At 48.0% G+C, this 20,239-nt stretch overlaps 1 protein-coding gene across 4 annotated transcripts in view; it reads right to left on the bottom strand.

The window, feature by feature from the left end:
• DYSF (dysferlin) overlaps nt 1-20,239 on the bottom strand; it is a 191,880-nt gene that overhangs the window by 123,678 nt on the left and 47,963 nt on the right. For all 4 annotated transcript variants that reach the window (XM_087823630.1, XM_016202598.2, XM_016202600.2 and 1 more), the window contains exons 8-16: nt 18,165-18,293; nt 17,664-17,726; nt 16,969-17,019; nt 15,161-15,191; nt 14,426-14,541; nt 12,507-12,633; nt 9,853-9,956; nt 1,944-2,012; nt 1,769-1,812 (exon numbers count right to left, since the gene is read on the bottom strand). In XM_087823630.1, coding sequence (XP_087679756.1) covers nt 1,769-1,812; nt 1,944-2,012; nt 9,853-9,956; nt 12,507-12,633; nt 14,426-14,541; nt 15,161-15,191; nt 16,969-17,019; nt 17,664-17,726; nt 18,165-18,293 — 734 coding nt within the window. The remainder of the gene's footprint in view (nt 1-1,768; nt 1,813-1,943; nt 2,013-9,852; nt 9,957-12,506; nt 12,634-14,425; nt 14,542-15,160; nt 15,192-16,968; nt 17,020-17,663; nt 17,727-18,164; nt 18,294-20,239) is intronic.

The raw sequence follows: 20,239 nt of genomic DNA, 5'->3' as shown, positions 1-20,239 counted from the left end.
GCACTTGGAGAGAATTGGGTTTCTGACCTCTGGTCTTACCTGAATCTGCTGAGGAGGCAGAGAGGACAGGAAGAGAGGTTTTGTTTTTATGGGGGCAGGAGGGGGATAATTTGGGGGATTTTATATTTTAATGAAAAAGAAATTCTTAAAGAATCGAATGGAAGCTTAAGTTACAGAGAAAAGCCAAATGGACTAGGTCATATTTCCAGGATTCAGGTAGTAACACAAGTTGATCTCAGTTTTCTGGGAAGAAGGCTCTGCTCCGGATAGGAACTTGCAGCAGCAGAATGCTTTCTGGCCAAGATTTGGGTTTTGGGGCTTGGGGTTGCTTTTGGAAAATACAGCAAGTCTGAAAATAGACTCACAATAAAAATGCCACTTCAACCCAAACCAGAGATGCAACCACCAGATTCCGTAATGTGTTTGGATTGTACAGTATGCCGATGCCTTCGACACAGCTCACAGGGGCTCAGGCAAGGCCTGTCCCCACACACACAGGACAACCGCCGGCTCCTGTGTGCACGCACGCACACACGCATCCACCCATACGGACACGCACAGCCATTGCCCCAGGCAACACAACACACACACGTGCGCACACGCTGCGAGCTAAGATGAAGAGATCATCTGTGGACGTAAAGCACATCTCTCCCCCAAACCGCTTCCCCACGGAACATACCGGCGGTCAGGGCCCCAGAGGCCTCTCCCTCCTGGCCCTCCTGGCTGCTCCCTTCCTCTCCTCTAATTCTCACAAGCTGTTTGCTTTGGGCCCGGGGAACTGGCGCGCACTGTGATGGCTCTGTGGTCTGGGGGTTTTCCCTAGTCTCTCATTACCCTCCTGGCTGGGGGTGCCCTGGGCCTGAGACCAAAGGACAACACACTGGGAACCGCACAGCCAAGACTTTCTGGGGGCAGAGAAAGGACAACTCTCTCTCTTTGGAAAGACTGGCGTATGGAAAATCCTGGAGATCAGTGTAGGGACCCCTACAGGCCCCTCAGGTGTGAGAAAGGCCACCCCAACATAACAGGAGGCAGCAGGGCCTACTGGTTAAGAGTGCGGGCTTCGGGAGCAGCAGGCCTGGCCTCAGCCGCTCCCAGCTGTCACCTAGAGCAGGTTACTCAATCTTTTCAAACCTCCCTCCTCCCCTGTAAAGGAGTCAAGCTGAAGATCAGGTAAGATTGTGCATGTGAAATGTTTGCTGGGCACAGGGCCTGGCCCATAGTAGGTGCCCAACAAGTGGTAGATACAGTTCCTTTTCCAAGATGTCCATGAGGGCTCTGGCCCTCACTTGTTGCAGGCCCACAGTAGCATCCCCTGCTCAGGCAACCCTGCCAGTTCCCAGCATGGAGACCTTTCCATTCTATCCTACCTACCCAGGGGGCATCACAACCTATCCCCCCAGAAGCTCTGCTGTTTCCAGCTCTTTGCCTTTGCTTATGATCCCCTCTTTACTGGAATGCCTGTACTTATCAAAACCCCACCTCATCCTGTACTTATCAAAACCCCGCCTCCTCCAGGAAGCCTTCTTGTCCCCTCCTGGAGCCCTTCTAGCCCTACCTGGCTGCCCTCCTATCTGCCTCTGAGCAAGGCTATGAGTAAGCTTCCCAAGAATGGCCCACACCCTCTCCTCCTCTGCCTCCCCCCAGAGGAGACTGAGTCACCCAAAACACGCTCTCCCACTGCGTGCACACTGAACTGAAAGAAACCAAAGGACCCAGTGACCCCTGAGGGCAGCCACCTCTAAAGACCCTGAGGCTCAGAACTCACCAGTCTATGATGCGAATCTTCATTTTCTCGCACATGGAGGGAAACTAGAGAGAGAAGAGACCCATGTGGATGTGGAGTCCTTCTGATGAACCAGGAGCCTGGGACAGGGGTAGGATGCTGAGGAGGCCAGGAGCCTGGGGCCTCCCGGGGTGGGTCCACAAGGGCCAAGGCTCACCATGGCAGGCAGTGTGATGCTCTGGTTCCACTGAGGGTTCGCTGTCTTCTCCAGGATTTTGCTGCAGAGCTAGAAGACACAGAGGTGGATGGAGCTCCACAGGGAATCTGACTCCCTTAGGGACCACCACCCCAGCCAGTGGTCTTTCTCTGTCATGCTGGGCAGAAGTCCCTGAGGACTTTGGGGCCCTGTGCATTGGTCTCAGACACAGGGAATCTTTGCAAAAACAAAGCTCAGTGGTAGGTCAGACCCAGATCTGGGGAATAGGTTGCCTGAATGCCACAGCCCTTCACCCTTAATTCATATTCTGGCTGGGATTCCCCCTCCCCCACCTCCCCTCATGGTCATGACCCTAAATGTGGCCATGACCCTGAGTACAGACTGGCTTTCCCACTGGCCATCAGCTCAGATCACCTGCCCCTTTGGAAGACTATGGGTCCTAAGAGTTTAAAGATAGGGAAGGAAAAGGGAAGGAGGGAGCTGAAGGGCCATCTCAGAGTGAGAAGAAAATTAAGTAAACATACACACACACCCATAAGCCACACTCTGCCTCACATCAGCCCAGCTCTTAAGACTTGGCTTTCCACAAACACGAAACCAAGCAGAGATGGAAATTGGATCCAACTGGCAGCTCGAGTGCTCTGCTCTGCCCCTGGAGTCCCCAGGGCAACACCAGGCCCCTCAGACAGCTCAGGGGATCCTGTACCCGCAAGGGGACAGCAGGTAAAGGCTGAGGTTCAGATATATAAATCCTGGTAGGTTTGCATGTCCTCCACATAAAATAATGAGCAGTCTTTCCCAGAGCATTTACTACGGGCCCTGCAGTGTGTGAAGCATCTTACATGCATTATCTCACGTAATGAGCAGCTGACCTAGATCAGGAGTTTCATTCCCTCCATGAGATGATGGTGCAGCCAAGACTGTTTCTATCCTTGGTCCACCCAGGGCCGGTCCCTGTCCCCACCCTCCACTCCTCCCTGTGAGAAGAGCCCAGGCGAAGGCTGGGGTAGGGATGGGTGCCAGGATGTGGCCCTTGTGTGATCAAAAGGAAAGAAGAGAGCTCGACAATCCAACCAAACAATGGGCAGCATGGGACACAGTTTGCATAAAGATGCTCCAGCTCTCTTGTAATGAAAGAAACACAAATAAAACTAATGAAATACCATTTCTCATCCATCAGGTTTGTTTTGTAAAAACCTCTAAAGCCTGGCAGCCCTCTATTGGCAGGGCTTTGGGGAAACTTGACCCATACAGAGGCCAACCGGCCACTATCAAAGCAACAAATGCAAACACCCTTTGGCCAACCAGTTCTACTTTTAGACATTTATCCTGCAGAAAGGCCTGCACGTGTGCGGAATGGCACACAATGAGGTCGTTCACGGCAGCATGGCTTGTGTTGGCGAGGATGTGGAATAACCCACGTGTCTACCGATAGAGGGCGGGTTGAATAAACGGTGCTCCATCCACACAACAGAGTACTATGCAGCTCTAAAAAGAATGAGGACTGCTCGGGGGATATAAAACAATCTCCAAGTTACCGTATTAATTGAAAAGCTAAGCACTGGGGATGTCATATACAACATGCAGACTATAGTTAACACTATTATCTGGTGCATTTGAAAGTTCTTAAGAAAGTAGATGCTAAGGGTTCTCATCACAAGGAATAAAACATTGTTTTCTTTTGGGGGGGAGTTCTCTATATGAGATTATGAACGTTAACTAAACTTATTATGATAATCATTTCACAATATAAGTCAAGTCATTATGCTGTATGTCAATTTTATACAACTTTGTATGTCAATTCTATCTCAATAAAACTGGGAGAAAATAAAAAACAAGAGGCCGAACAATAAGTATAATATGCAAACGTTTGTGGTAAAAGGGTAAAAGCTACGAATGTGTAGTCAGATGTGCTCGCATGTGCACAGTGAAGCCAGAATGATGCAGAAAACTAACTGCCGTGGTTTCCTTCGCAGGGGAGGTAATGAATGACAAACTATCGGATGAGTACAGAGCGAGGGGGAGAATTTTCATGATGGATGATTGACAGACAGACAGATACGGATAGGTGATAGAGATAGAGGATAGATGTATATAGATATATAATAAATGTATTACCTAATTCAAAAATTAGATGAGCAGAATTGTAAAAGAAAAAGGAAGGACTCTAACCAGACACATCTGAGAGACCCTGCCAACACTGTGCCTCAGCTCCCTGAAGCAAGAAGGCCCAGGTTGTCCCCACACTCCTAGGAGCGATGCAGAAAATCGCAGATCTCCTCCATGGCAGGGAAGCACGCGACCCGGCTGCCCTCGGGGCCGCCTCTGAGAGAGCCACTGGGATGTGGGTCCAGAACCTGAATAACTGCTGGTCCATGGCCACACCCGCTGTCTCTGGTCCTGAAGTCCCCAATATACCCCCCATATTCCGTTCCACTCCCCACACACTCAGCCAAGGTGGCACCAAACTTCTCCTCCTGCTTCTCTTCTCTAAGCCTTTTTAAAACCCTCCTTCACTTGCTGCTGGAGTGCAATTACTACAAACTTGCTGGAGGGCTCTTTGGCCACCTTTATCAAATACTTAAAAAATAAGCATTCTCTCGGACCTGGTTCTAGAAACTTCCCTATGGAAAAGCAATTGGAGTGTGGACAAAGATTTCATACACCGATTTGTCACAGCATTGTTCATAAAAGGGAAAGCTGCAACGACCAAAAGTATCCAAAAATAGGTTAAATATTATGCTATATTCTTCTAAAGGAACAGTATGCCGTCATTAAAAATTTATTTCAAAGGCTACTTAGTAACCTAAGGAAATATGAGATGATAAAAGCAGTTTACCAGACTGCACAGGTACAGTTGGTTCTCATTGTTGGTGGTAATTACATGTTCTCTACACCACCGAGAGCACTGAATTAGCGAATGCTGAACCGCTGCTCCTGGGGAAATACAGGGTCAGGCTCCTGCCAGCCTTTGTCACAACATTTTTGTCAACTAATCAATATACAACTTTGTGTTACATGTGTTGCTGTTTAAAGACACCTTTTTTTTTTTAAATATGTTTTTATTGATTTCAGAGAGAGGAAGGGAGAGGGGGAGAGAGAGATACATCAATGATGAGAGAGAATCATTGATCAGCTCCCTCCTTCCTCCACGCCCCCCACCGGGGATCGAGCCCGCAGCCAGCAACCCAGGCACACGCCCTAGTCAGGAATCGCACGGTGACCTCCTAGTTCATGGGTCAATGTTCAGTCACTTAGCCACACCGGCCGGGTGATACCTTATTTTTTTCTATATTGTGGATTCATTAACATTGACTTCATGGTCAACAGCACTGTCCCTTGTGTCCGAATGACACTTATCTAACATAGATGTTCTCCATAAGGCATGTCACAGCCTTCCTGCACTTAGGAATACTGGGAAGCACTTCAGCACTACACCTGGGGGCTGTTTTAAACAGTGAAATTGCCCAAAAAATGCGAAAAACATGACACTAAGTAGACTAAGAAAGGGACACTTATTTACAGGCTGCGAGCTGAAACAGGGCGGCAGAGAGCGTCCCGGTGCCCCAGCGCGGCTGGCAGCCTGCGAGTCGGCCAGCTCAAACTTGCTGCCACCCTGCACGTGTGCACAAGTGATTGCAAAAGCTCCGCGAGTGCTGGCTTTACACTCACAAATACCTTTTAGTCAGTAGGCAAATTTGCAAATGCAGAATCTGAAATCATGAAAATAACTGTAACCTGAATCCAATTTTTTTCAGAGAATGGGGGGGGGGGTGAAGCCAACAGGGAGGAGTGAGAACTGCAGAGAGGAAAACATAGCAGGAGGAAATACACACAAATGTTAACGGCCACTGTCTCCAGGGTATCGTGGGGTACAGAAATATGGTTCATTTTTTTTCTCCTTTTCCTTAGGTTTCTCTGATCATTTTCAAGTTTTTTTTTTACAATTAATAGGTTCTATCCTTGCATTCAGAAAAAGAAAGTTGTTTTAAAGTATCCCACTCTGCCATCCAAGTATCTACACACACACACACACACACCCCTCGTTCCTTCTCCCCTCTCCCCCTCTCTCCCTCTTCCCCACCACCCCCATCTCTCCCTCTAGCTCGGTCTCTCATACTCCCCTCGTCCCTGGGCCAAATCCGGTATGGCTCACATCTTAGATAATAGTGCCACCAAGTGTCCATAAGAGGAAATACAAAGAGTGCCAGGCTGAGGTGGGTGGGCACACTGAGGACAAACCCCAGGGCTGTTCAGATTAGGATGTGATGAGAAAAGGTGACACACAAGCAGAGAGAGAGAGAGGGAGGGAGGGAGGGAGGGGCAGAATGAGACAGGCAATAAGGGTGGCAGAGAGAACGTGGGGGAGGCCACAATGAGGTGACTGGGGGGAAGACAGAGGGGGACCTAGAGACCACCAGGCTAAAGCTTTCAAGAGGAAAGGCCTCAACTATCTCCTTCGTGATAAGCCCCTTCCTTCTGGAGGGTAAAGAGGGTGCAGCTTCCCACCAGCCCAGCCACCAATCGTTTTACATACATAGTCCCTTGCCTTGGCCAGGTTCCCTGCCTCCATCACCACCCTCAGACATTTACACCTTCCTAGGAAAAAAATCAGGGCCAGCCAAGGGCACCTCAGAACAGGAGAAGACCTAGGAAGATAAAGGCACTAACAAGGACCCAGGAGCAGCCAGGAGGCCCAGAGCTCTGGGACTTAGCTCCAGGGGAAGCCACTGAATTAGAAGACAGGTTGGTCTTGGCTGTAACCATTATCAAAGCATCCTACCATCCCTGGGAATGCGGAATAAAACCACCTCAAGACTTTTCCATCTATCTAGTTGGAAAAATTGGTCCCAGTCCTTAGATTAAGTTGCAAGACTATCCAGCAAGCCTTCCCACCTTCTTCCTGCCTTCTGTCGCAGTCCCTTCTGAAGCCAGGAAAGGGCACCAGACCCTGACCCCAAACCCAAACCCAAACTGCACTTGGGTAAGGACCCAGCGAGCATTTACACCTCACTGTGAACAAGTTTACAACCTGAGTTACCTCTCCCACATACATTTGCATTGAAACCCTGGGTGGAGAATCCAGCTTGAAGGGGTTCCCAATGGCCAACTTCAGGACAGTTCATACATCCCCACAATAATGACTTATTTGAACACACAGAATAAAAAGTATTGAGCTCTCATATTAATACTCAAAAAGGCAGAGGTGGAAGAAAGCCCTTCCTTACAGAAAAATGCCAAATGATAAAGAGAAGAGGCAATAATGAGAAATTCAGCATTGTGCAATCCCAAGTACGTGACTTGTTCAGGCAAGGCGGTAAGAGGCTGCAGGAAAACAGGATATCTGCACAGTGCCCAGACAGCCCCCACAGGTTACCTGCAAACTACAAAGAGGAGCGTGTACTTGACTAGGGAGAGATCTGGAAACAACACCTTAACCAGGTAATGAGACATTCATCACCGACCACGGGACAGGCTGGCATTACGGCTTCCTGGTGTGATGCAGCATGATGTACGGAACATCACCCACGACACATTCAAGCCAAAGTATTTCATCTGAATCGAGACCCAACTTCCAGGTTACAGGAAATACGAGGACCAGGGAAACAAGTTAAACAACGCCAGAAGAAAACAGTCAGACACATTCAGAACAAGAACAAATGGCCTGGGCTCTTCAAAAGCTCAGCGCCATGGGGTGAGAAAAACAGGGTAAGGAGGAGTGAAAGACGCTTACAGAAGAGACGAAAGAGGCATAACCACAAACGCAGACCACAAATTCCACTTTGGGGATAATCAGAGAAAATTTATATGTACCCGTATCTAACAACATTAAAAAAATAATTGTTAATTTCTAAGGCATGTGACAGTAATACAGTCTTAGTAGGGGATTTTAACACCCCATTGACATCAATGGATAGATCTTCCATACAGCGAAACAGTGGCCTTAAAATGACACACTAAGATGGATTTGGGAATGCAGATTGGTGCAGCCACTGTGGAAAGCAGTATGCAGTTACCTCAAAAAATTAAAAATAGAACTGTCTTATAACCCAGAGATTCCACTTCTGAGAATTTATCCAAAGAAACCTGAAATACTAATCAGAAAGAATGTATGCGCCCCAATGTTCATTGCAGCAATATTTACAATAGCTAAGATGTGGAAGCAGCCCAAGTGTCCATCAGTAGATGAGTGGATAAAAATGCTGTGGGACATTTACACAATGGGATACTACTCAGCCATAAAAAAGAAGGAGATCTCACCCTTTGCGACATCGTGGTTGGATCTGGAGAGCATTATGCTAAGTGAAATAAGCCAGTCAGAGAAAGACAAGTGCCATGTGATTTCACTCATATGTGGAATCTAATGAGCAAAATAAACTGACAAGCAAGACAGAGATAGACTTATATTTAGAAAGCAGGCTGATGGCTGTCAGGGTGAGGGTGGCTGTGGGGTGAAGGGATTGAGCAAGAAAGAAAAAGAGAAGAAACTCACGGACACTAACAACAGTGTGGTGACTGACAGGGTGAGGGGTGTGGGGGGAGGTGAAGGAGGGTACAGGGGGTTAAATGGTGATAGACGGAGACTTGACTTGGAGTGGTGAACACACATTATATAGCTGATGTGTTGTAGAATTGTGCACCTGAAACCTGTATAGTTTTGTTAAGCAGTGTCACCCCAATAAATTCAATAAAAAGGGGGGGGAATTCCTAGGTGTGATTATGTTATTGTGGTTATAAAGAATTTTTTCTTTTTCTCAAGAGATTCATCTGAAGTCTTTAGAGGTAAAGTCAGCAACTAGATTTCAAATTATTTAGCCGGGAAGAAGAAAAAAATATCTCTTTAGAGAGAAAGGAAATGCCAAAAATGTTAACAATTGTTTAAGTGGAATCCACATCAGTGGGTCAATGTTCCCTGAACCATTCTTTCAACTTTTCTTTATGTTTTAAAACATTAAAGAATTAGAAAAAAAAGTATATTATTTATACATAAGAAAATAAACCAGAAAGATATCCACCAAACATGAACTTTGTATAGTGCCTTATGGATCCTTTTATTTACTTTTTTCCGTATTTTTCAAAATTCTTTGATAAATATGTACATAAAAGAAGTCAGTCTGAACATCAGGTAGAAGATGGAGGAAATATGCATATCCAAAGCCTTTCCCAGTTCTGCAATCACACCTGGACTTTAGCAAAGAGCCCCCCACCTGCCCCCAGGCTCCATCCCAGACTGCTGGGTCCCTTTGGTGGTGGGATGGGCAGGCAGACCCTGCTTCTTTCCAAAATGAATCTAAGAAGAGATGAAGAAGTGAGGGCTGAAGGCTGGGCATGGCCAAGGCTGCCAGGGAGAGCCTGCAGGGTGGGCAGACAAATGCTGGGGACTCCATCCTATGCGAGGTGAGATGGAGCAGAAATAAACAGGGGCTAGAGCAGCAACCCTGCCTCTGGGCAGGACGGTGGGCTGCAGCAAGACAGGAATCTAAGAGTGATTCCGAAGGCCCCCACCAAAGTGGCCCTTCTCTGCCCAACTCCTACCACAATTTTTTTTTAAATAATCATGTTTTTATTATATTTTTTAAGTTTTCCTATCTTTACACCTTCACATCTAGTTTCCATGCAACTGCTTAATTTCCCCCCAAATATTCCTGTATCTACCCACTGTCCATCTGTCTTCTCCGTGTCCACCCACAAATACGTGTCAATCTTGACCACCCCAAGCCAACCCAGCGACATGCCTGTGCTGCCGCCAGAGAGCTGGGCCTGTGTGAGAGTCTCATCTCGAGTCCCACAATCAGCTTCATCTGCACTCACACGCCTCTGATGGGCATCGCCAAGAGCAGCGTGTCCACACCTCACCCTGTCCCACATTCTACCCTCCCTGGGAATCCTCCACTTCTTTGTTCCTTACCATTTTCCCTGCGAAGCTGACCTCCATGAAGGGATCCACCAAGTTCTTCTTGTTACTGTCAAAGCCAAAGAGCTGCTTCACGTTGTCCATCACAGCATCGTCCACTAGAGAGAAGGACACGCTGGTCACTGCCCACCTGCTGTCCCGCCTCCAATACCCCAACTTTCTGCCTGCCAGCCTCTCTCTTGGGAAAGAGAGAGATGCCCTGGTGCCCCCTCAGCCCAGGGACTCCCAGCAGGGGGCACCGTCTCTGGACTGCAGCCCCTGAGGGCCCCGAACACTTCCTCCCCCGGCCCCCCACAGCTTGTCCACTGTGCCTCTGCTCTCAGTGTCTTTCAGGACAGGCTCACCAACTGATTGATTAGAAATCTACATCAATAAGGGGAGTAAACATCCAGAAAAGGACTGGAAGTTGTTACAATAATATCCCATTATCGGCATCTGTTTGACATTTTTCTTTATATCCATCAGCACAGTGATTTACCTAAGGTTAACCAACAGGTCAATTCCATTTTTTTAATGAATTTTTAGTCTATGCTGCTCCAAATCAATATTTTACTAAATTTGCCATATCTACTTATGTATATACAGATAAATAGAAAAATAGATAGACAGATAGATAAATAGGTGTGTATGTGTTAATGTATGTGTATGGCTGTGTTATCTATAATGTACATATATATATAAATGAGAGAGAAGGGGGACATTTAAAGATTGTAGTCTAGCTAATGTCTATAGAACTACAACAGATAACAAAAATTAACAAATATTTATGTTCTACCTAACCACCTATTGTTTTATTTATATTTAAGCAACATTGTAGAGAATTAAACATAGAGCCCCTTCACCTTGAACAAAGCAAACTTTTCCATTTCTCCAGCCCCCTTTTGGAATCTCACCAGCTTCACTCTGCATAGTTTTAACCAACAAGTGCAGAATGTTTTTAAGCATGTGTTTTAATGACCATATAATACCCGTTACTTATTTAAAGGCTTTCCCCATGATTTTGGTTCAAGTAAGCCTGTACAGAAGGAACCTATTTCATTTATTGATGTCATTAGTCAAAGCAGAAACCCTCAATTAACTTTATGCTAAACTTGTAAACAGGGACCTAAGTAACAAATGTTCTCACTGACTCTGCTGTGAACAGCAGCGAGCTTATGCCACCAACATACGCTCCAGAACAGCAGCTCACAGCCCACAGCACAGCTGAACCACCTCTGGAGCCTTTAAAAACTGCCAATGAGGCCCTGGCTGGTGTGCGCAGTGGTTAGAGCATTGGCCACTCACCAAAGAGTTGCAGGTTCGATTTCTGGTCAAGGGCACGTACCTGGGTTGCAGGTCTAATCCCCGACCCGAGGCAACCAATCAGCATTTCTCTCTCACATGGATGTTTTTCTCCTCTCTCTCTCTCCCTCCCCTTCTCTCCCTTCCACTCTCTCTAAAATCAATGGAAAAACATCCTCCAGTGAGGATTAACAATAAATAAATAAATAAATAAATAAATAAATAAATAAATAAATAAATAAATAAATAAATAAAAATAAAAACTACCCGTGTTTGAGCCCTACCCCAAACCAAGTCACTGTGAAACACTGGAGGTGGGGCCCAGGCATCGTACTTTAAAGCCCCCCCCCCCATGATCCTAACGTGCAGCCTGGTTGACACCCACAGCTCTAGAATATTCAGTACACAGCAAGTCCTCACTTAACAGGTTCTGTGACTTTAAGCAGAACGACACATAATGAAACCAATTTTACCATAAACCAATTGATATAAACAAGAGTTAAGTTTGTATAGCACCTCATCAGTGTTATAGCAAAAGATGTCGAACAAAACATTATTCAAGGACCTGCTGTAATTCCCCCAGCATTGACGGAGCACACAGGATGGGGCCCATACAGGGCTGGTCGCTGTGAGAAACCAGGCAGTGGCCACACTGGCCTTCCTGGGGGGATGAAGATGTGGCCACACTAGGGTGGCCCACTGTGCCAGTTTGCCGGGGACTGAGTGGTTTCCCGGGACATGGGACTTTCAGTGCTTAAACCAGGTGAGTCCGAGGCAAACTGGACACCCGTTCTTTATCTGCAGAGACACTGAGCCCTCCTGACAATTCAGTGACTGCGCCCCAGTCCAGTGTCTGCCAGCGTGCAGTCTGGGCTTCCTCGAGGAGGAAAGAAAATCAGTGAGATCCAGCCCTGAGCACAGAACAGAGAGTCCAGACGGTGCTAACTCCCCAAAAAGAACCAAGAAAATGGGTGCATGGAGGCTAACCAGCCAGACCAGGCCTAGGGGATGCTGAAATGGAGCCTGGGGCCACTATTGGTCCAAGATTTCTTGCATCTCTGTGATCCCACCAGCATTTATATTACTTTTCATTAATTCTGTTTGCTTTTCTGGTAAGAACATAAAAACCCTTGGGAAACCTAGAGAGGTGCTGAGGCTTCTCTGGAGGACAATGTGGAGGGAGCTGGGCTGGGCACTGACCTAGTAGATGGTGGGAGTGAGGAAGCCAGGCGGGGGAGGGAGGGGGGGCCAGGGGGGGAGCAGAGGGTTAACCCCTCCTTCTCCTTCCATACAGGGAGCTGATGCTGCAGGCGCGGGGTCCCCCATCCTTCCCAGGGCTTCAGACCCAGGGGAGTCCCCAGACTCACTCTGCGGCAAGTCCTCAGCCCTAAAGATCTTCAAGCAAAAGTGCGCCCCTCGAAGGGCCACGCCCGTCGGCCTGAGCAGGTTGCCTTCGATGTCCTCCTTGTCTTCAGAGGGGTCCTTCCTCTCTGGCTGCAACGCAAACCACATGTGAGTCCTCAAAGTGCTCTACCCCGCGACGCCTTCCCTTCCTCAACCAACACCAGGAAAGGGTGCACTCTGAAGAAGGGCAGGTGGCCCCTGGGGTCCCAGGCAGGCTCCTCGCCTGGGCCTCTGCCTCCTCTGGGCAGTGGGGACACTGATGACAAGAAAAGGGAACAGGAAGAGAGGTGGAGCCGGCTGGCAGAGGGCCGGGGCGCAGGGCACAGCGGGTGGGGGAGTGGGGAGACCAGTGAAGGCGGAAAGAGCAGAGGAGGGAGTGGGAGCCTGCAGCTCGCACCCCTGTGCAGCTCTGGCTCTCCAAGGGAGGCTGGGGTTGGCGCTCGGGAGAGAGGGAAGTTCAGAAACAGCCATTGTGGAGAGTGAGACAAGAAATAAACTGCACCCGTGGCAACACCCATGGCAATCAGCACCTCCGGGTCACTTCTGCCACCAAAAGTGACTGAGGAGTGGAGTGGACGGAGTGTGGTAGGGATAGTGGGGGACAGGAGGTGTGCAGGAGACCCAGGGGCTAGTGACAACATAGAGAGAATTAGGACCGTGGGGTCCAGGCCGGAGGAGGGGAGAGTGGCAGGAGGGAGCTGATGGACTGGGAAACAGAGGGGTCGGCTGCAAACTCTGAGGAAGAACTGGCGTCACTCGGCAGGTGATGGAGGGAAACAGAAAGAGACTGGAGGGACTTCCGAGCTCCGACTTAAAAGAAGTAAGATCGGGTGCCCGGGGCGGGGCTTGTCCACCTGAGCTCCATCGCCCCTGCACAGCACCCGGGGTCTCCCTCCCCTAACCTTTCCACTGTGGGCTCTTGAGCTCTTGTCATCAGTGAGGATCTGTCACACCTCATGGCAAAGATGGGAATCCACACCCAAGGACCCTCCTGGGCCAGCTCTGCCAGGGGTAGGTAACAGCCCAGAGGACCAAAAGAGGGGGAAACAGCCAGGGAAGCAGCCTTCAAAGGTAGGGGCAGCTGGGAAGGGCTGCTGTGGCCCAGTGGCTGCAGGGAGGAGCCAGAGATGGCTGCCCCTCCAACCCCAGAGACCTAGGGGAGCTGCAGCAGAAAATAGGGGCTTCCCTCTGAACTGGTTTTAAGAGGAGGGGCTTCACTGGGGGAAAAACAGATTTTAATTCATAGGAAAAAGGGGAAGGATTGTTTCACAAAAAGATAATAGATTGGGAGCTGCCGCATAGAAAGAGCCAGAAGTCCAGTGGCGGAGAGGCTGGCTACAGGAGGACAGGGCTGGAGCGTAGAGGATGAGAGAGCAGGGACAGGTGCCTGGGGCGGGGCTTGTCCACCTGAGCTCCATCGCCCCTGCACAGCACCCGGGGTCTCCCTCCCCCAACCTTCCCACTGTGGGCTCTTGAGCTGTCATCAGCCAGCTCCTCATCCTTGGCATCTTCATGGGACTTGTTCTTGGCCTCCACAATTATATGTGCCTTCCCTGGGCAACTTCACCTCCCACCACCCTCCCCCTGGAGATGTGCGTTCCCCCTCCTGGCTCTCCCACTCCTCCTGACCCACAGGCTGGAGAGAGAGGCCCACACCTTGCAGCTGCCACCCCCCACCACCACTTCTCCTTCCTGGAGTTCACACACCCCCACATGTACCACTCTCTGATTCATTTCTTATTTATACTTTTCCACATATTCTACATTTCTCATAATTCCTGTGTATTCCTTTAAATCAGAAAAAACTGAGGCTTGTTTGTTTGTCTGGTTCTCCACCACCAGGGGAAGGTGCCATGAGGAGGACCCAGGGAAGTGTACTCACAGGCGCTTCATCTCCGGGCCCCAGCACACAGAGGCTTGCTTTCAGGTAGCCTCTGGCCCCAGCAGAGAAATCATCAGGGTCTGAGAGTAGCAACCACTTCCTGAGATAGGCATGTCCTAAGCAAGACAACATCCATTAGTGATCACAGAAGTGGAAAGACCCAAGTCCGCAACCACATCTGGGAGCCCAGGGCGGACTACATTAGGGTGAGATGATGGACTCGTCCACTGGGACATGGGGGCAGGACTCAAATTCTAAAATAAAAGACATCTGGAGCGTGCAAGTTGGTTTGAGTTAGAAATGTTAACAGAAATCCCTGTAAGAGGCTGCTAAAGCCAGACCCGAGGGCATTTCCTTTCCCCCTGAGGAAGTGACAGGGGCAGAGCAGAAAGCAGGATGTGGAGAGATCCTAGACTTGTCATTCAATGACCCAACCCAACCTTGTCCAGGGGACCCCAGTCCCCAGCCACCTTTGCTTGGGGCCTTCCTCATTTAGCAGCCCTGACTGGGCCAGCTGAGACCCTCCTCAGGGCTGGACCTCCCTGAGGACCTGTTTCACCTGGAAGGTGAAAGCCTGTCCTCCCTCATTCCTGCAGATCTCACCCGCAGGATCGAACCCCACCTCTACATTCCAAAACCCCAAGGAGGAAAGTGAATGTCCCAAATGGGTGTCCCTAAGCAGCCTCCAGGCCCCAAATGCAAGGACACGGCCAAGGTGATGAGAATGTGACTCACGGGGCTCTCTGTAGATGGTACCCACATCCATCTGAAATTACACAGAGAAAACACACATTAAATGCCTGCCCCTGGAGTGTTATATAAACTGTGGTGCATCATATCATCCCATTAAAAATCATGCTTTGAAAAGGGTGCCCTTCTGGCTGCTGGATGGGATACTGCCGATTCATGAATCGCTTAATAAAACCAGTTAGGTCTTCATGTCTTGAAGAACATTTGGAGACATGGGGAGACATCTTCATTTGATATTGCATGGAAAGAAAGTGGAATACATTTTGATCAAAGTTTGGTAAAGTATATCTGTGCACAGAAAAGAGGAAAGGAAATGCAACAAAATGGTAACACTGCTTCTCTGGGTGGTTTTTATTTTTATTCTTTCTTGTATTTTATAATTTTCTATTAAAAAAATCATAGATTAGTGTGATATTGATGGTGGGGAAACTTGGGGGAGGAGCAGGGGATATATGGGAACTCTGTACTGTCCACTCAATTTTGCTCTGAACCTAAAACTGTTCTAAGAAATACATTTTTAATCATGGATTACTTTTATAATTAGAAAAATAATTTTTTACCTTAACTTTTTGGTTCTCAGAGCAAGAAGTGTTTCAAAGATTAGAGACTTCAAATGTAAGTAAGACCCCATTTGTAAGTAAGACCCAAAATGTAAGTAAGACCCCGATTCCCTCACTGCACATCTGGAGCCCACTCCCAGCCCTGAGTGACGCTGAGCTCAGGCACAGAGCGCCAGGGTCTTACTGGCCCTAGATGGTCAGAACTAGCAGGAAGGCTGCCTAAACTCAAATCACATGCAACCTGCCCAGATGTCAGGACAAATATAAATTAAAGATAAGAAGAAGAACTCCCCATATTAGAAATAAAGGAAGAGATTTCTCTTCCCTCTTGGTGTCAGAACATTTACCTTAAAAACTTATAAATGTAAATACTTTCTCTGTCTCTTTGAAATGGATCTTTTTAGAAACTAAACAAGCCTTTCTCCAGCTTTCTGACCCAGAAGTGTCTTTCTCAAGGCTCTCCTGCCTCTGTGGGATGGGAGGAACCTAACTTCTGGGCATACCTTGCTCCCAGTTGTAAAACTACCTCCTATCATAAAACTGTAAGCTGGTTTTCTGTTTTTCCCTGTGGATAAAGTCAATTAACTCACACAGATGGTCACCCCAACTACCAGTCAAGTTAGGAGGAACTACATGTGACCTGTGCTGTCAAGTCCACTGATTTAAGGACTAGTTACTATTTATCTTTTTTTTTAAGTTTTTTATTGTGTTTTAGAGAGAGGAAGGGAGAGGGAGAGAAAGAAACATCTATGTGAGAGCGAAACATCGATCAGCTGCCTCCTGCATGCCCTCTAACGGAGACTGAGCCAGCAACCAGGGCATGTGCCCTGACTGGGAATCAAACCAGCAACATTGCAGTGCACAGGATGACACCCAACCAGCTGAGCCACACAGAGCAGGGCATGTTTATCTTGAGGACATGTATGGATTGGGTTCTGTCTGCTTGGCTATATAAAAAGATTTCCTTCTGTCTTTACAATCTCTTGGTGGGTTGCCTGGGATGCACATAACACTCTGGTTTAATGATTATTTGCTAACAACTGTTCTCTCTCCCTACTACCTTTGTGGGGGGGATGTCTGGGCTGGGGGATTTTGTTTTGTTAATTCTATTTTGCCAATATAGACCAAGACAGACAGGATCTCTGGAGTGCCAACCCCGGCACATCACCCACAGAGCCTCCACTAGCACAGATAATCGAGAACTGGATGTTTACAAAGAAAATAAACAATTACCCGGAACTCCCCGATGAGAGCATCAGTTCTGAGGGAACGGGAGTCTACCACCTGGAAGGAGAGATAAATTAAAATTCTCATTTACAAGTAATTGTTGGCCCACACAGGGTCCAACCCAACAGCTCTTCCCTCCCTTACTCTGTTCTAGAGATTGTGCTCAGCCGTGTTGAACCGGCACGAGAACCCTATGAGTAGGTGTTATTATTGTCTCCATTTGACAGACAAAGAAACAGAGGCAAAGAGAGATTAAGGACTTGTACAGAATCACACAACCCCTAAATGGCAGAGGCAGGATGAGATTCATTTTGGCTCCAGAGCCCATACTTTTAATGACTAAACTGTGTTGCCTTTTGGAGGGAAGGAAAAAAGAGCTGGGGCCCAGAGAAAGAAAATCTTGGCCAGAAACAGGCACATGGACAAACAATGTAAGATGAAACTCAATGTGCCTGCTACCTGAATGATTTCAGGACCCTGACCGGAGACACCTGGGGATGCTGAGCAGCGGGGTCTCCCCACTCGCCTGCTGCCTCCATCTGAAGTGCTGGGGGCGTTTTTGTGACCAGCAGAGCTCTGGGGTGAGCTGCTCCACGTCACCCATGGCCTGGGCCTTGAGGCTTCTCTCACACACACACGTACAGTGACGGGCATGTGTGTCCACACAGCCCATAGAGGATGTTCTGATCGCCCTAACGTACCGTGATAAAGATGGGCTCGTCAAACAGCTCCGCTGGAGAGTCAAACACGTTGAAGAAAAGAGTCTGTTGGTTCAGGGAGAAAGAGGGACAAGTGAGTGCCTGCAGATCCCCAAGCCCGGGAGAGGTCAGCCACCAACCACAGCCCTCGGGTCTGGTGCACACAGAAATCACAGGGTGAACTCAGCCCAGCACTGAGCTCTGGGGACTTGACAGATTCTGGGATGTTCCTCCCCTGACCTCACAGAGGTTGTCATCTCAGGGACAGGGTGGGTGACTGGCCCTATAGGATGACAGGAATGTGGAGCTGTGGGAGCCCAAGGCAGGAATAAGAGCTAGAACTGTCTCTCCAGCTCCTCAGCTAACCTATTCAAGACCTAGCACATCTCTCCACCCAAAGTCAGCACCATGTATAAAAACTGAATGAAGTGCCAGGCTTCTGCTACGTGCTCCCAATTCGGAGGGCCCACCAAGGTCCTAGCCCTAATGCCCAGTGCCTCCCACCTCGTTGAAGAGTGGGCTGTTTCCTTTGTGGATCCGAGTCCGCTTGGTCTGCCCGGCAGCAGTGACCTTGACCACGGGCCTGATGTTCACCCCTGGCAGCTGGCGCCCCTCGATCACCTGGACCCTGATCTGAAAGTCAGGAGGGGGCATGAGCAGGAAGAAAGCGGAAGCAATCAGAAACACACACCCCTGAACCCACCCCAAAGGTCAGACCATCCTCACTCCTGGCTTCTTGGGAAGTATGTTAAAGGAGAATTAGGAGAGCCCTGGCCAGCAGGGCTCAGTGGTTAGAGTGTCGGCCTGAGCACCGAAGGGTCATGAGTTCAATTCCCAGTCAAGAGCGTATACCTGGGTAGCAAGTTCGGCCCTGATCGGGGAGCATCAGGGAGGCAACCAATCAATGTGTCTCTCTCACATCGATGTTTCTGTCTCTCTCCCCTTCCCTCCCTCCCTTCCACTCTCTCCAAAAATCAATGGAAAAAAATATCCTCGGGTGAGGATATTTTTGGATTAACCACAAAAAAGAAGAAGAATTAGGTGAGCCTTGTAAAAACAATCATATTTCTCCATCAAGGTCCCTTGTGCCTATAAAATCCCACTGTTCCACATAAGAGCTGCCAGGCTACCCCAGGTAAGCTACCAGCATTAACTCCCGGGACTGGGTCAAGGCTCCAGCCCCAGGTTAATGCAGCCACTGGAACCTCAGGCCCTTTGACACTGACGTTTTTAAGTGCCTTGAACATTCTGCACTGACAATTCCTTCAGAGACTGAACTCAAATAGTGAAGCAGTGGATCCCTCTCTGTTCTTTGTAAGATGCAACGCTGTCTCATATTCTGAGAAATAAACTAAGAGTTCTCTCCACTGAACTGTAAGTAAAAGAAGGTTTCACAAATATGAAATTTTAAAATATTAAAACAATTTTCATGGAAAAATGATGTTTATTGGTTCTAATTTCTACTCAGCAGTTACTTAGTTATTGATTGGCTTTTTTAAATAGTCTACTATAGAAGAATATATTATTAAAAACAATGGGAAGATAGATAAGTGGTTTTTACTCTCTTCTTTTTACTATCTTTTCCAATTTTTCTACAATAAAAACATTAGCTTTCTAAGGAGAAAAAAGGCAATAAGAACATGTCTTGGGAGTAATAATAAAAATGTTAGAATTTTGTCTTTCAGGCTAATAGCGAGCACTTCTGCCTAAATTGCCATGATTTAGAACTAAAATATATTTTTACAATTTGTTGCATTTAATAAAGATTTAAGTTCTCTATTTTTAACTTTAAAAGTAGTTCTGAAGGAGTTAAGTATCACTAAATGCAACTATAGCAAAATGAAAAATTCTGAGGAAAAGCAAAGGACCAAACTTAAAAGGCAAGTAAAATGGGGTGGATTTTTGGATGAAAATGTGTCAAAGGATTAATATTAGTTTTATCCTCTGAAGAGACTGAACAAGTTCTAAGTTCACAGACTTTCAGAGAAACCCATGACACTAAGGAAGGGCACGAATAGAGAGGAGAAGCTTCTTAGACTTGGGCATCTTGCTAAAGCACAGACTCTGATTCATTAGGCCTGGGGCTCTGCATTCGTAACCAGCTCCCAGGTGACTCATGTTCATGCTGCTGGTCCGAGGACCACGCCTGAGTAGTAGGAGCTCACTGGCCAGGTAAACTCTGGTTGGAAAACAGCCCGGCCGGGCGTGACTTAGCGGTTGAACATCGACCTAGGATCCAGGTGATCGGGGTTCAGTTCCTAATCAGGGCACATGCCCTGGTTGCAGGCTCGATCCCCAGTCAGGGGGCATGTAGGAGGCAGCCGATCAATGCCTCTCTCATCATTGATGTTTCCATCTCTCTCTCTCCCTCTCCTTTCCTCTCTCTGAAATCAATAAAGACATATTTAAAAAAGAGAGAAAACAGATGACAGATATGCTGAATCCCTGCAATGCACGCACACACACACACACACACGGTTTCTTTAAAAGCAAAACCAGGGGCTGGGCAGAGGCTTATTCTGAGGCCCCACGATGTGACCGCCATCCCGCGTCTTCCCAGGGCCCAGGAAAATCAGACT

This window comes from Miniopterus natalensis, chromosome 13, assembly GCF_054644295.1.
Source record: "Miniopterus natalensis isolate mMinNat1 chromosome 13, mMinNat1.hap1, whole genome shotgun sequence".
Taxonomy (NCBI): Eukaryota; Metazoa; Chordata; class Mammalia; order Chiroptera; family Miniopteridae; genus Miniopterus; species Miniopterus natalensis.
Note: the sequence above shows the minus strand (reverse complement) of the source record. Positions and strands in the feature narration are given on the sequence as shown.